Raw genomic sequence first — 17938 nt, 5'->3', positions numbered from 1 at the left:
AACCTTGCACTGCGATTATGTACAATGTGTTGACGGGCGTAGCTACCTTTACCAAAAATGCCCTGGATTTCATGATTGTTCCTAAAGCCCTCAATACTGGGCAATACTCAGTACTCGCCTAGTTGAGCAGACTATCAACCTGAGGTCTTCACTTGGATAGAGTCGCCTGGTCTTGAAACGGAAACAGAAAACTTTATGGTTTGCTGGCAACGCCGAGTCACTTTCTACTCAATGCATGATTTTAAAATGTGAATATGAAATTTAGATGGTCTTATGTATTTCTCGAGTTTGTCCAACAGTCTGTGGTTTCCAAGGGTTAGTAAGAAGACAGTAAGTCATGCGACGGTCATTTTGTTACCAACTGTGCTATGCCTGAGGTTCAAATGTCTGAGGTTCAAATGCTTGAGGTTCAAATGTCTGAGGTTCAAATGCTTGAGGTTCAACCATAATACGACTAAGAATATGTTTAGTGCGTCATATATAAATTAAGAAATTCTTTGGAATGACATTTGGTGCGAAACTGGGGATGATGTGGTCAATTTCCTGTGCTCGGAAAGTTAGCCCGACAAGTTGGCCAGAAACTGTGTTTTATTGTAATTTAAATAATACTAGACAGTGTCTTTGTGTACGTGGAATGAGAGTTGATAGCCTGGATAATGTTTTAAAAATATAAGATCACCATAGAAGTCTGAGGGAAAACGCGTGGTGTTGTGTGACCTGTAGTCTCCCTCCCTCCCGAGTCGAAACCGACTTCACAAATCAGTGGTAACGTCACGACTATCGTTAGTTTATGTTAACGTGCGGCCAATACGATCACCTTTGTGAAACGGGGCTCAGTTTTCCTATTCCAGTATATGATCATCTCAGCACAAATCCCCAACACCTCTTACTCATCTCCTCTACACGGATGACATCGAGCTCCTTGCCAAAGGAGAGACCAATTTGAAAGAACAGGCTCTCCTTGTCGAGTTCTTTACTAGTGATATTGGCATGACATTTGGACTCGACAGATGTAATACTCTTCATATGAAACGTGGCAAGGTAACCAATGATGGATCAGTCGAGTTACAAGGGGGAGGAGTTATTGAGCATCTTGTGGAAGATCAGGCCTACGTACACCTATCTTGAAATGCAAGTTCGACACAAGTTCCAGACTGCCCAGATTCAAGATAAACGAGTATAAATCTCGTTTGAAGAAAATCTGGAGCTCACAGCTCAATGCTCGAAACAAGGTCAAAGCCACCAATACTTTTGCTGTGCCAGTCCTCTTCCTTTGGAGTAGTTGATTGGACAAAACAAGACATCCAGAGTCTGATAACAGAGCACACCACCCTCGTTCCTCTCTTAATCGTTTATATATGCCAATCATTTCTGGAGGTCGGGGTTTGATTAATCTGGAGGCTCTTCATGATAGAATTGTATTGTGTACTTTTGCACATATTTATTTATCGGATAATTCTCTGGTGATGCACGTCAAGACTCACGATAAAAGCAAGGAAGTCCACAGCTATTTTAAGCGTGCCAAGGTTGTAGGACACAATTTGAAATTTGAGGTTAATTTTGTTGATGGCGATGTACTGATGGACGATACAGCGATGGGAGTAAACCAGGTGAAGACCTTTACCAAGTCAGCCCAGAGTCGGTTCTTTGTGGAGAAGCTCTCTGATAAGCCATTGCATCGTGTGTACATGCAGTGTGTGGAACAGAACAGCAATACAACCGACTCCTTCGCCTGGATGACGTCGGCTGGTCTCAAATGTGAAACTGATGGCTGCGTCTTTGCTGCTCAGGTCCAGTCACTTCCCACTCGCAATCGTCAAAATGTGATTCTTAATCAAAATGTGAACATGAAATGTCGTCTTTCCAATGAATTCACAGAGACTGTCCAACACCTTGTCAGTGGATACCCAACAAACCTGATCTTGTTCTTTTTTATAAAGCCAATAAAATTATTTATATCATTGCATTTTCTGTCCCTTTTGACAGCAATATGATTGGCAAGATTCAGGAAAAGCATGATAAATATGCGGACCTCGCCTTTGAAATGTCTCGCTTGCACCCCAAGTACACTGTCGTCAGGCTCCCCATTGTTCTTGGTGCTCTTGGCGCAAATCAGGAGAGTGCCCGGGTTCTCCACCGGGAGCACAGCCCTTCTGACAATCTGGGTAATGCAGAAGGCTGCAGTGATGGGGAGCCTCCATATTCCCCGGAAAGTTCATGGTGGGTTCGACTTGGCAGTGTTTCCTGGGAGAAGTCCCATTCGCTGTCTGGGCTGCGTGTAGAGGGGGCGACGGCCCTGGGCTGGCGATAAGCCTTACTGGCCTGACTGTGCCAGGATCACCCAAACCCTCTCTGCTGCATATTTATCTTAATCTGTAATAATGATAATATAATAATAATATTCAGGAAAAAAGATTATGATAAATATGCAGACCTTTGAAATGTATCGCTTGCATCCCATGCATGTATGTATATGATATAACAGCAATATATGTATATTATTTTAATAACCACTGTACCTCTCAACTTGATCTATCACACTGATTTTCGTTGGCAGATACGATAAACTACTTATCCTAGTTTTCACTGAATCAATCAGTTTTACACAAAATTATCCATCCATGGATTCCGTTTTACTAGGGGATGAGGGGTGACAAACCGCTGATTATATATTTTATTAAAGTTTACGAAAAGTTTTTAATTACACAAAGAAGTAAACTAGATGCATTGTCCCTGAGTTCAGAAGCTCCTGTAAAAGTATGTATTTTCACAGACAAAGTGTATGCCTCGTTGCATTTGTAACACAGGGTTGTTCTCTATTCGCCTACATTCTTAACAACACTTCATAGTCTAATGACGACAGATTACCGAATGATAAACGAGGGCCACCCCTATGATCTGAAACTTGACTCTTCTATTTGAAAGAAGAAAAAGAGGTATACAGAGGTACACAGAGTGTAAATTTGAAATGTTTCCAATACAGGATTACTCATAATATTTTAACAACTAATACTTATTTACATACGACACATTTTGTAAACAGATACGAGAGTCTATGTGGCATCTTTTGTTTGAGTGTAGTTTTGTAGTGTGGACCGAACTGTCCTCGTGGGTCGGGATATTGGGCGAAGGACAAACTGATTTAACATTGGAAAATATACTATTTAATTCCAAGGGGGAAAATAGCAACCCTCTAAACATTATCTGCCTGATAGTAAGAAGGAATATTTACACTATGAGCAGAAAAGGAGTTAAACATTAAAATTTTAACCAGATCAAAAAAAGTATTACAAATCATTTAAATACATTGCCTTTGCACCCGGCGACCAAGCTGACATGACTCCCTTGGAAGTAAAAACTTGAAGAAAAGTTGCTTATATTTTGACATGTTAGGTCATTGATAAAAATAATTACTACTAAATAGAACGTTCATTCGCTAATGCTTTACATCTAAATAAATAATGGATTTATGTTGGGTATTCTTATCGTTTGGGTATTCTTACGTCACCTACGCATGCTTACAGATACGCATGCGCTTTGCATATGCTTACGTCATGGGTATGGTGAACTAGGATTCATGTCCTATGCTTACAATCGCCTATACGTTCAAGTCTCAAATAAGGTTAGTACCAATATTTCACAGCACGTTTTTTTCCCACGGAGGGACACAGAATAATGTGTATATATCGTTTGTGTGTGTGTATCGTTAAAACATTGTTTAGGAGCACCCTGAAGGATGTTATCCCACATGCATTTACACTAGACTGAAAGGGCGACGATTGCATTCACTGACATTGACTTGAGCACAGTTTCTGTTTCACAGTCATGTTTTGTCGTCTAATATTATTATGGACGGACTGTCTCCTTCCCATTTACAATAAAAATATTTGTTCAATAACACGACACTGAAGAACGAAAGCGAAAGTAGCAATATTTTCAGACGCTATTCGAGGAATCATAATGATATTAATACACATGGTTTCTATGGCGCCTTATTTGGTTATTTATAAACACTCAAAGGCGGTTCACATGTAAAAAAAATGTTTGCTGATGTACAAGTGGTATACTAGTGATGCTAACAGATGAAATATTTAAAAACATGATAAAACACATAAAGGGAGTACAATTGTACACAGTAGTATCTGCACATGTATCATTGGTTCTATAACTGAGCACAACAAAAATCATTTGCGTCTGAGGACCTCGAATCCATTTTATAGAAATACGAAAACATGTTTATTTTTCCACTTGTATGGATATTGAATAAAGCGAAATGCAGTAACAATTAAGTAAATGTCGTTGTTGTTGAAAATACAAATGTATGTGCTGTATAAACGACAAGGAACCCTGGATGTTCAATGGGAGGAGAGAGATGTTTGAGTTGATGGTTGAGTTGAAGTTGTAGTTGAGCATTATAGGTTCATAGTCAAAGGTGTTTATTTGTAACGAGGCCAAGGGAGCATGTACAAGATAAACCGTATATATAATTGACAAGAGTATAAATTACAAAATTACAAATTTATGGATAGAAGGAAATTTCCAAAAGTGTTCCGGAAGAAAAGTTATTCGGATTTCATTGTACAAGTGGCATATAATAGTGAAATGATACTCGCCCTCTATAGAGGTGTTATAAATGGGACATAGACGTAAACCCGGTTCGATTGATTGCCACCTACCTTCGTTATAACGTAATGACAAGACGTTGCATCTGAATTTGATGTAAGTAGAGCGCACCTTTTTTCTGATATGATATGCAGGTATCTTTCTGGTTTAAATATGAATTTATATAATCTGTACATCACACATCTAGAGCTGTTATTCAAAGTGGAAGTCCAGCTTTGAGAAAATTGATTTATCAGCGCGTTTTTAAACAACTGTACAAATGAAAATTCATCACCAACAGTTTGACTAATCCGGATATACCCAAAGCCATGAGAAAACAGAATATATTTTACGAACGATCCCCTTTTTTTCCAATGTCATCAAAATATCTTAACATATTATACGCTTTCCTGGGTAGTCTACAATCGGTCATTCTGACCAGTTTTAGCCCATAACGTAAAAGCCGTATGTAAGCATTTATATATACTTTGGACAGACACCACATTCGCCATATATAATAGCATTGGGAGTTTTTTGTCCTACCCTTAAAATTCGTTAGCAGGCTAGAAGATGTACCCTTTCCAATAATTGGTATAATAATCGCTTTACTCCCCAAACCTCGCAGCCACATAATAATATCTGCAGGACCTGAGAATCACAGATTTTACCATATGTCTTCGGGTCAATCACTCCAATCTTGTTTAGTTTGACAATGATTTCCATCAATGCTTTCGTACCCCGGGTTGCTAGGTCTGAGATGCATTAAGTCATATTTAGGTTACTTGAAAACCAGACACCCAAATATTTGTAACTATTTACAGTGGCAATTTGGCTTCCTTTATAAAACCATTTATCCTCATTCGAAAGAATGCCCCGTTTTCTGCATACAACAATTTGTGTTTTCTCAAGTTTAACAGTTAACCTCCAGTGGTATGAAACAGTTTCAAGAATGTTTAATTAATTTTGAAGGCCGATAATTGATTCGGATACAACGATGACTTCACCTGCAAATAATGCTATATAAAAGATTCTACCTATAACATATGCACTATATCTGTGTACCATCTATTTGTGTTCTTGACCTTAAACATGCAGGGCACTGAAAGCTTGCGTTATATTGTCATAATGCACTGACTGCAGCTATCGATTTCTGTGCCCGAACATTGAGAGCATTATTTGCAGAGGCAGTTACTGACGTGTCTGGCAACGTGCCAAAGTAATTTTTAATTTTTAAAATATTTTTTTGGCCCAGCGAGTTATAATCATTGTTATATAATTCAAAGGTATAGGCATACTGGTCTTTGTGTTATTATATCAGTCTGTGACTGAGAGAAAACGCCCTTTACCTGTTGTGTAATGTACTGCACTGATGCTGTCACTGGTCGCGGATAAGGCGTTAAGTAATCCTAATTCAGTTGGTTTTGTAGGTGTGCTGAATTGAGGAAGTGATTTAATTATTATATTTAGAGGTCCTGGTTGTGTTTGGGTCTACCAAGACGGTACTTTAATAGTTACCTTTCGTGGCATTTTCTCAAACCATATTAAAATATACGTACACCCAAGAATAGACACACATATTAGTATCGATAGCACTAGACATATGAGCTATGCATGTTTCAAGCCTTTACACAGGGAAATATGGACTGGATTTTGTCTACATTTGTAACCGCCTTTGCTCGTGCTCCAGTTGGGTCTACACGGTTAAATATTGATATCGGGAGACATTATAAAATTGTCTGACGAAATGTTCTGTCTATGTCTTTTTTTAAAAAAATAAGTGAAATGTGGTTATTTCTGAAAATACAAATGTCTGTGTTGTATAAACGACACTGGAATCCTAGATGTTCGATGGGACGAGTGAGAGATGTTTATTTATTTTATTTACAAGTCGTGGTTGTGTTTGGGTCTACCAACACGCTACATGTTTAGTTAGCATTCCTGGCAAACCAGGTTAAGATATACGTACATGTATTGATATCGGGAGACATTATAAAACTGCCAAGTCTGATGTAGTATGTACATGTAACTTAAACAATGTCGAAGAACTGTACAATTCTCCATGATATGTCCATCCTTAAATAACATTCGACAGCAATGCATACCAAATGAATATTTAATTTGACCTTCAGTACAACAATTTATTCTCTCTATGGTAACCACAAACTATGAAGATTTAATATTTGTTATGTTACCGTTCAAACATGCATGCTGGTATACAATACGAATCCTCTGTGAAAATGCTGAAGCATATACACTTCATGTACATAGGCCTGTGGCCTTTCATATAATAAATGTTTGATAACAAAGTGATGTCCGGGATGTAAGACTGATGGCGCGTTATCACTCAAACACTCCATTTGGCAGTATTAGTTGGTTATTGTGTCGTATTCGCCTACAGCTGCCCACACAGCAGTCACCGCTCTGTTGGGGATTAGGATGAAGATATACAGGTGGAGACGACGCAGAAATTAAGAATAAAGAAGCTCCTAAAATAAGATCATTGAGGCAAATCGTTTCAAAATAGTATCTTTTGGTTTCAGAAAGAGATGCGACAGTGTTTTGCTGACAGACGAAGACAGAATACGGGTGGAGAGAGAACGAATGCAACACCCCGATGTGATGGTATAAAGTCACTACAGTCTGGTGCCATCTGCGGCAGGAATAAAGGTGTGTCCGATACTGAGATGGACAGATGTCGGGCTGCTGGTGTCTCCGATACCGAGATGGACAGAGGCCGGCGTGCTGATGTATCAGAAACTGAGATGGATAGATTTAGATGTGCTGGTGTCCCGGAAAATGAGATGGACCCAGGTCGGAGTGCTGGTGCCTCGGAAACTGAGATGGAAAGTGTTCGAGGTGCTGGTGTCATGGAAACTAAGAAGGAAAGAGGTCGAGGTGCTGGTGTCTTGGAAAATGAAATGGAAAGTGTTCGAGATGTTAGTGTCATGGAAACTAAGAAGGAAAGAGGTCGAGGCACTGGTGTCCTGGAAACTGAGAAGGAAAGGGGTCGAGGTGCTGGTGTCTCTGAAACAGAGAACGAAAGGGGTCGAGGCACTGATGTTTCGGAAAACGAGAAGGAAAGAGGTTGGAGTGCTGGTGTCTTAGAATCTGAGAAGGAAAGAAGTCGAGGGGCTGCTGTCTTGGAAACTGAGATGGACACAGGTTGGAGTGCTGGTGTCTCGGAAACTGAGATGGAAAGTGGTCGATGTGCTGATGTATCGGAAACTGAGATGGAAAGAGGCCAGCATGATGGTTTCTCGGATACGGAGAAGGAAAGAGGTCGAGGTGCTAGTGTCTTGCAAACTAAGAAAGAAAAAGGTAGAGGCACTGGTGACTCGGAAAGTGAGAATGAAAGATGTCAGGGTGCTGGTGTCTTTGAAATTGAGAAAGAAAGAGGTCGTGGTGAAGGTGCCTCGAAAACTGAGATGGACACAGAGCAAAGTGCTGATGTCTCGGAAACTGAGAAGGAGAGATGTCAGGGTGCTGGTGTTTCGGAAACTGAGAAGGAAAGTGGTAAAGGTGCTGGCGTCTTGGAAACTGAGAAAGAAAGAGGTCAAGGTGCTGGTTTGTCCGAAACTGTGATGGACAGAGGTCGATGTGTTGGTGTCTCGGAAACTGAGGACAGAGGTCGGTGTGCTGGTGTGTCCGATACTGAGAAGGAAAGAGGTCGGCACATCGGTGTCTCGGAAGCTGAGAAAGAAACAGGTGGGCAAAATGGTGTCTCCAGTATTGAGAAGGGAACATGTTGGTGTGCTGGTGTCCTGGATACTGAACTGGACAGTGGTCGGGGTCTCGGTTCAGCTTCGAAGAGGAAAACGGACGCTGCTTTTGGAGAGGAGCAGGGAGAATGTTTTGGTGGCGAAAGAAAATGGAGGAGAGATGAAAATACTATTGGAGTTAGAGATAGAGGAGAGCTGTATGATGAGAGTAGTGGAGAAGACGTTGTAGTAGGAAATGGAGGAAGGTCTGAGAGGTTTCAGTATACAGCTGGAGGAAGAGATAAAACGGTTCTCCGTGGAGAAAGACGAGACAAAGATGGCACTGTTGATGGAAAGCAGGGAGAATATGAACGATTTGGAAGAAGGTGGGGGAGAGATGAGTGTATCCCAGGAGGTGAAGGAGGCGCTGCTGACAGTGGAGGAAGACGAGACAGAGATGGATATTATTATACTGGTGGAAGAGAAAGAGAAGACGCTGAGGTCGGGCAAGGGAGAGGAAATGACACTATTAAGGCAGCGCAGGCAGATTACGATAATACTGGTAGAATGAGGACTAGAGCTTACATCAAAAGAAAAAGAAAAAGAGACGACAGCCAGAGAGGACAAAGAGGAGTAGGTGATGGCGACGAACACAGAAAAACTGGTGATGAACAGAACCTGATGGTGGACAGTGTTGCAGATGTTACCAATGTCCAGAACGGCCATTCCAACACTGTACTACATTACACATTCAATGTCAAGAATCTGATTGGTATTTATTTTCTAAATGACTTACTTTACACTCTTCTAACTGTACATGCATTATCTTCATAGAGATCTGGGCCTAGATTTCCGAAGCTCAATTAGCGATAAGATAGTCGTAGGTTATTGTTAATGTATGGCACTTACGTCTGTGTTAGTGCCAAGAGAGCTTCGAGAATCTAGGTCCTGAACTGTAGAGCGTTCTTTAAAGCAGTAGTCTGGAACAAAGGTTTAACATGTTATAACATTTTATGATGTGAGCGGAAACAATCTGTTGATTTAGACCTATATATTTCAGACAGCGCGTATACTTTTCTCATTTTTGATATACAAAAAATGCGTTTCTCTATAAAGATTTAAAGATTTTGAAATTGTGTAAATCTGCCGGCTTGGAATAGATTTTGAATCTGTAGATTTTCCTATACTCAACATCTCCCATGAATGACATTGTTTTGATGGAGAGGCCCATACGTGGTTATACTCTATTTACTGAGAATTAGATTAATTTTGAATGCAACGACGAACAGTGCGAGAGGTTTTAGATAAGCTAAAGGTCCTGTGTCGATTACTGTTTCAGTAATGCCAAGACGTGATGGAAGAAGAAGGAAGTTTAGGTCACGGAATGTAGCCACACGTCATACACAGACAGTTGGTGAGGCGGCCGAGGTCACGCGACACACACAGACTCATGGTTTTCCGGCTAAGGCCACACGTCCAGCCAAATCTGTTAGGCGCTACTTGAGGCCACACTGCAAAGACAATGCCATAGAAAACCTCACGATTTGGTTGAAAGTTCAAATAGTGATCATGCTGATCCTGAGTATGATCGTGATCATGCAGGATTAATGTAATCTTAAAATTTGCAGCAAATGCAAACCTAAAATTTGCTGCAAATAAACGCGTGCGCAGGAGGGTACAGAACAATTCAAGAGTGTGTTATATGTCGGGGATTTGTGAACAGCTGTTTCAGTTGCACGAGACGATCATTTTGTTTCATATTTTAAGAGTAGAATTAACTTTGAATTCTTACCTTCCGAAAAAATATTTATGAGTTCCATGTTCAACTAAGCGAAGTACCTGTCTGTAAACAACATTTACAAGTTTAACATTTTGCCTGAATATCTTTCAACAAAATGCTAAACTTGCAAACATAGTTTACAAATAGGTTAGATCACTTAGTTAAACAAGAATCTATTAAGTACTTTTTCAGAAGGACAGAATTCACTCTCATTTCTATTTTTAAAATATTAGACAAAATTAATATGTCACTTTTTTCAACTGAAACAACTGCCACACGTTCCCGGCATCAATTCTGCGCACGCAGGGGTGGGGACGAGGGAGGGATTGGGAGTGGGTGGGCTCTTGTGGGTCAAGGAGGGTGGGTTAACATATTCCTGTATGGAATACAAGCGTAAGCCGCATCGGCTACATCACTGTGTGTGCAGTGCATACTAAGGTATTCCTGATGCTAAAATACTACATTATTTAGTGATGGAACAGATACCGTATCCTCAAAGAGGAAATTTGTAGAGTTTTCCACATGTTTCGCAAGCGTTTTTCATGTGCATTTAAAACATGTACTGTTATCAGCTTGTCAACAATTGTAACCTTTGATACTGTTGTACCTCACAATAAAACAGTTGAAGAAATAAAGCTTTGGCGTTTATGATGTGCATGTGATAATATTTAGACATATTTTCCATATGATGCGTCAGTGAAATTACACCGGTATTTAGCAATGTTTCAGCAAATATCACGGTGGGGACACCAGAAATGGGCTTCATACACTGTACCCATGTGGGGAATCGAACCAGGATTTTCGGCGTGATGAGCGAACGCTTTACCATTAGGCTACCCCACCGCCCTCCCTATGATGAACGGAATAAGGCATCATAAAATGTGGATTCTGTTTCAGTGGCGAAGAGATACAGTCGTTTGGCATCTACAACAGCAAAACAGTTTCACAAACATGGAGGCATATTAGCCTCACGAGTCTGCTGCCGTTTAGTCGTGGTCGTTTACCTCTTTTTGTGAATCTCATGACCACGTACACGGTGGTGACAAACTAACCAAGGATCACAATCGAATGGTATCAGGATTCAAACTACCACCATGGACCGGATGTTCCCAAATGTTTCCCAATAATTACACGTGTCATTATCTCTTCATGCAAATCATTCGATTGTCTGGTCCAACCCTGTTTGATTACAGAGCGACGTAAAAAAGCTGTGATCACACAAACATATATCCCTCATATAGTCCTGATTTATAGAAGTACCAGAGCTTTTAGCGTTGGAAAGAGTTCTGTCATTTTAGTGAATTATACAGATGACTGAAGCTGTTGGTATAGTGGAGAACAGGATGCAGTTTGCTCAAAATCGGACACGACACATTTCCAAAAACCTGATAGTACTTCAACCTGACCTTAAGACTCGTTTGGCCTTCGACCCACGAACACAACTCTTTCACACACACGCACACACGCACACACGCACACGACCATTCCCATTAACGTGGAGGATTCTATGATATTTACTACCTGGCGTAGATTACGTCATATTTGCATAACAACATGGCACAGTTAATTAAAATGAAACATCGTTGACCAAGGAAGGTTTCCTTGAGTGGGAGTATTACAGCAACAACTAACGAGTACAAATATAATAAAATTAGAAACTCATAAGGTGCCCCCAACCTATATACTGACGAATTAAGTGTAAGCTCCGTGTTTGCAAAGGGATGTTGAAATACGTAACTGATAATTTTCAGTGTTTCCCCACAAAACATGAACTAAATCATTTTCCGCAGATAGATTGCTTGAATTAACCGACAGCAGTACTGCAGTGATAGGGTTGTACGAAATTGTGGATTGTTTATCCCATTTCTGGTCACTACACACGTCACCTCGACCTAACATCAAGACGCGGAATGACAAGTGGAGTCACATCCAGAACATTTTCAATAATGCTTAAATTTTCAAAGTCCCATATTTCAACTCCATATGTTAATATTGGAATCACATTAGCATCATATAACTATAACTGGCAGGCGATAGATAAATTAAAACATCTGGCTTTTAATAAAATATAGTTCATTGCTTTAAAGAGCCTTCTAACATAATGATCTTCTTACTGATGTGATAGTACATTTCTTATTGAATATGATACTCAGGTATTAATATTCATCAACGTTCTCTAGGGTAAGTATTAAAGATTGCAAATCTATGGCTGTACTCCTTTCTTCATGTGTTACGAAATCTATGAGCATGAACGCTCAAAATAGCCTTTTCTTCTCACTTTCTAAAATATGGATGATGCAAAAAAGGGGAAAATGTAGTCAAACGCTTTATAACCCTCTCTAAAACTAATTTTGTCTTTTTATCTGGCACATACCATTATTTTCAAGGGTACATCTTAATAAGTTGCATGCAACTAACCATAAAATGTGTTGTTTATATTATAGAATATATATAGTATATACTGCAATACCATTATAGCAAGCGGAACCACAATCCACCTGGCTCCGATATAACAAACTTATAATTAGGTAAGTACGACATCTGTAGGAGTCTGTCAGTCGCATCGGGTCGTCGAGATTTTTCAGGTAGTTACTGTCACCGAGTCAAATTGATCTACTTCGGTTTACCACGGTCATAGCGATTTGAGAGCACATTCTATACTGAACAGCAAAAGAAACACAACTCTGGCTTTTTGCCAAGTTTTAAATAGAATGCATAAACATGAACGCTTATGAACGCTTACGTTTATGGGATTTCATTTTTTCGAAACTTGCGATTCTTTTGACAATCCTTTAAAAACACCACAACCTTCTAAAACCCTTTCAGCATGTGTTAAATGTTCACCGATGTACATAAAGTATCGATTGTCACTAGTCATAGTTGGTAAAGTATGAATAGATGGTTGACAATGACACGTGAGGCATGACTATAATACCCCCTGCGAAGCTTGAGGCTGATAGCAACACGTGACATTATTCAGGCGTGCACAGTATGAATGCACCGAGCTGATTGGTTAACAATGACGTAGCTACTGGAAACAGGACACTATATAAGAGCTTGAATCGCACTTACTCGGTGTGAATCAACACGGGGTTTGCAGCTTAGGTTGTTTCGACAAGGCACTGTGGTAGCCAGGACAGGTAGGTGACATTCTCTTCAATGATGTACGTACATTTCTAAGATTAATAGAGTGACTTAATTCAATCAGAGTATTGGAAGTGGTTCTCAACACCACTCTGGCTCTAGTATGCAACATATGTTACTATTTCACGACCTCATTTTAACATTTGTTGTTTGTAAAGCTGATAATCATTTCTACATTTCACAATAGAGAAAACGGCGAGTGGTGACATTCGAACCAAGAATCTGCTCAAACTCCGGGGCCATGTCTGAACCCAGGGGCACGTGCCACGCCATACCGTCTGGCTTGCAGACGAACAAACAACTAATATACATTCATAAACATATGAATTCTCAGAACACATGCCTTTCACTGTCAAAAAAGGGTAGAAAAGGAAGGTTGAAACATGCCAACCACTCTTTACAAAGTGACCGAAAACTAGACAGCTGTAAGAAACATATCTGTGATCGCCCTCAAATCGACATACGGCGCATTGTGCAAATAGGGCAACACAAAAACACCATTTCTTTTGTCCAAGAGAAAGACACCAATGCTAGTGGTAGCAATGCAACTATTGTACAACTCGGGAACAACAACATCGTATGTGTACACTTAGGTGACAAACTCCCAATGAACATACTGCTAGGAGACACGGTCGTCGTGTACGTTCCCCCTGGGTGTGACGGCAGGCCCCGGGTGTTTGTCTGCGAACAGAGAGGACCTGAAAACCAGATCGTCATCTATTGTCGCCACAAGTCGCCACGGATCTTTGAACGACAAACATTCGGCAACTTCCGGTCACGACACTGTCACGTGATCAAATCTGTCCTGCTGCCAACTGCTTCCGGCTCCAGTACGAATGGTAAGTTGTGCAGTGGATGGAAGCAACTTTTGGTTTGTCGTTGTCAGTTAAGTTACATAGTTTCTAAACAAAATTCATTAACAAGGCTAAACGCTCAAGTACAATGTATACGCAGATACATGTATCATATACAAAATGTTGGCACAATGACAAGATATGGAACGTATAGTTAACAAACATTTAAAATAATGATGATATAGGATGTAAGACGATGTCATCTTTGAACTATATCGCATGTAACTGCAGTGCATACGTCTACTATAAAACTTAATGTTTTGCCATGGGTTCCCCGAGCCAAGAACGTGACAGTAATAAAGGTTTCAGCCTTTGAAGTTTGTAATAGTGTTCTGAGATAGTGTACGTTTTAAAGGTAAATAGTGTTGGAAAACTATTTAGTGTTAGGATATCATACATGGGCACATTGGCATAAATTGTAACGTGCTGTATGATATATTTACTAAAAATACTAGACGTAATGTTTCCAACAATAACCCCCCCAGCATGCGATTTTCCAACTCTTGTTAATGATAAGCCTCTTGTTTGATCTCTTTAGTGCCTGTGAAGTGATGGTTTCATTGCGAAAGTTGAATTTAGAGCAGACTAAACCATCAAATATAGTTAAAACATGTCATGGTAATCCAAAACTCATTGATGCTCAGATGATTGACCATTGATATAATCCAGCTTCAGCCCACTCACTCACTCTCACTCACTGACTGAGTAAAATATATGAATAATTAACCAACATCATAGTGTTTGGTACATTTTTTATCAAATAGTTTACTAACGTGTTTACGTTCTATCAGCTGCGGGTCGTCATATTCCTTGCGACTCCGGGGACTGCGATGTCACGACCGTCAAACACTGTGGCTCTCATCGGACTCACGCAAAGAGAAGAGTGACACATGTCAGGAGGTACACACTTCTTCGTCCCATCGGGGTCAAGGACACCGGAAAGCTGTGAACCCTGTATGCCTGAGGAGGATCTTGATCAAGACAAGCTTCTCAAGCAGTTTCGAAATGGACGCATGTTCCAGTTAGGGATACCCTGTAAGCCATATTGGCTATGTATATTGTGATGTCAGCTTGTATAAGATATACACATGTATATTAATTATATACCATGTGATCCTGTAAGCCATATTGGCTATGTATACTGTGATGCCATCTTCTATAAGATATACACATGTATATTAATTACGTACCATGTGATACTGTAAGCCATATTAGCTGATGTCCAACGTATTTGTACATTCGCTAGCATAAATTGCAATGTTATTTTAAACATATTGCACATGAATATTCATCTTGTGCTATGTAACCTTGTAAACCATATTGGTTATATCAACAAGAACCGTAAGCTTACTATATATAATTTGCAACTATGTGTGTATATTGTACTGTCAGCTTATAAAACGTATAGACATGTTTTTTTGTCATATACCATGTGATCTTGTAAGCCATATTGGCTATATCGATGACAGCCGTACGTTCACTATACACAACATACAAAGACGAATATATGATATACGTCTATGAGACATACATGGATATTTGATATATACCTCTTTCTTTGTAAGCCACAATGGCTGCAAATAGTCTTCTATGTCGTATGCAAATCTTTGTCAGACACACACATTTGTATGTTTAATATTTCGCTGTACCACGGTAATCATCACTGGCTAGTTATGAGGAGATCTGTGTGTTTTGTATGTAACGCGCATCACTGTAATTCCTGATTATATGCAGTAACCACTGTCAGACAGACGGCCTCATTGTGATCAATTGTATGAATGTACTTCATATCATGGCGTACTCTGAATAAAACAGTCAGAATAAATTAAGTCAAATGTATGGTGAAATCGTACTAATTCTGTTGAAGTCCATGTAAATGCGTATTTATCCGTATTCTATAAGGGGTGTGTACTGAAAATGTTAAATGGGATGGGAAGAGAAGGATTGGAGTGAGCTGGAGAGAAGCAGAAAGATAAGGTCACAGTTTCTGCCAGGAATGCAGAAGGTCAATGAACTGATTTCTTGACAGCGTTGTACCACCCAATAGTTACAATATGGTAACTGTGCAACTTGCTTTCACGTTGAATGTTCACCAAACAGAAGCTGGCCGAGTCAGTGTACAAAGTCTAGGCATCATATTCATGCCGAAATGGAGCACAGAATCTGTGTTGGAGAGCACTGAAAAGACAGCCTTAATCTGCACTAATACAAGCTGCCACACTGACCTGTATACTCAGGTAAAAAGATCCTGAATGCGACCTAAAACCCACCAAACAGTCAGTGAAACTCTCTCAGAATGAGACAACCGCACAAGGTAATGGAGCTGATAGTTTGTCTCCCCGGGGTGATATTACATATGTATGATATTGTATTTGCATTTTATGCCTATTCACGACCCTGAACAGCATAATTCATGTTCCAGTGAAAAGCACTTACCATCACTGACCCTATTGCTAATGATATTTAATGATGAAAAGCAATTGTGTGACAACCTCTGTATGTAAACAGAGCGAGTTTGTTTGATATCCATTCGTCTCGACTTGTCCCCTACCGTAATCACCAAGAGGACGTTCGAGGTGTCCCTCAGTAACATGAATTGGTCACGAATGGCCCAAACCGCCAAACACGCATTGACACTGGCTAGTTGAAGCACCGTAGCAATTGGAGGCATAGTGACTTTAGTGACTTTATGTGGGTGGGTGGGTGTGCATGTGTGTAAAATATGTTGATTTTAAAGGGGTCACCCAGTTTGTTTTGAGGAGGTAGAGGGTGGGGACATCAATTTTGTAATTGGCATGCGCCTGGGGGGCTGAAATTTTGTACATATTCATATTTAGATACTACACTTAAAATTCACATTGGAAATGCTCTTCCATAAAACCATCATCACCCCCAGCCATAAATTATGAAGGGTCTCTAAGTGGAGGGTATCTGCTCTTTTCACTCGTTTAACCATTAGTATTTTAACTAAATCCATCTGGGATGCCATATCATAAGTGTGGATCGTTGCCTAAAGTGCAACAATTGGTCTGCAGGAATTATTTGCTGGAATATAGCTCAATGCAGTGAACGATCAAGGTAAGATAACCACTAGTGACCAATCTGCTGCATGTTGGCCAACTCCCAACTTTCCCCACACTCTGCAAACAGTGTTCAACATGCATTCGTCCATTTGATCTACATCAATATGGGGCGCAGGGGTAGCCTAGTGGATGAAGTGTTCGCTCGTCACGTAGAAGACTCGGGTTTGATTCCCCACATGAGTACAATGTGTGAAGCCCACAGGTGATATTGCTGGAATATTGTTAAATGAGGCACAAATCCGTACTCACTCATTACATCAGTATATCAACTGATTGAATATTAAATATTAATTGATGGATCTGAACACAAATAATTTAATCTCTGGTTGTTAAATTGGCAACCTATAATAGACACAACCACGACGCATGAGTCCAAATTATTGCGTGCCAGTTTGCCTGATAAGGAAGCAGGTTTCTGAATATACATAACCGATTGGCTACTGATTGTGTTGCCATGGGGACCTGAGCAGTATAAAAGAGCTGCCATCTGACCATTCCGTTGTTCATGCACGTGAACTGGCTTTGCAGCTGCAGCTGTTTCGATGAGATACTGTAGTAACCAGGACAGGTAGGTGTGATGTAATTTATTTTCCTCAATGGTGTTTACTTGCAGGGTATTCTGTCTTCTGTTCTGAATTCTGGTCATATGGCCAGGGCTTCATGAGTCTATACACACCCGAAGTAAGAAAAACATAAATCGACGAACCAACGAATAATGCCGGAATCCCCAGTGCCTGTATTTGAGGAAACTCTGAACATCCAGAGTAGTAACTTTTG

The 17938-nt window shown here is 40.1% G+C and overlaps 1 protein-coding gene and 1 pseudogene across 1 annotated transcript; both read left to right on the top strand.

The window, feature by feature from the left end:
- The first annotated feature begins 3540 nt into the window (after positions 1-3540).
- Positions 3541-9908, top strand: LOC137271918 (protein IWS1 homolog). Its single transcript, XM_067804301.1, has 3 exons — positions 3541-3622; positions 7143-9072; positions 9640-9908. The coding sequence occupies exons 1-3, from the start codon at positions 3578-3580 to the stop codon at positions 9906-9908; spliced, it is 2244 nt and encodes a 747-aa protein (XP_067660402.1). The 5' UTR covers positions 3541-3577.
- Positions 9909-13157: 3249 nt separating this feature from the next.
- Positions 13158-15901, top strand: LOC137272736 (uncharacterized; annotated as a pseudogene).
- The last annotated feature ends 2037 nt before the right edge of the window (positions 15902-17938 follow it).

This window comes from Haliotis asinina, chromosome 2 (assembly GCF_037392515.1).
Source record: "Haliotis asinina isolate JCU_RB_2024 chromosome 2, JCU_Hal_asi_v2, whole genome shotgun sequence".
NCBI classification, from domain to species: Eukaryota; Metazoa; Mollusca; class Gastropoda; order Lepetellida; family Haliotidae; genus Haliotis; species Haliotis asinina.
This window is presented reverse-complemented; position numbering and strand designations above follow the sequence as displayed.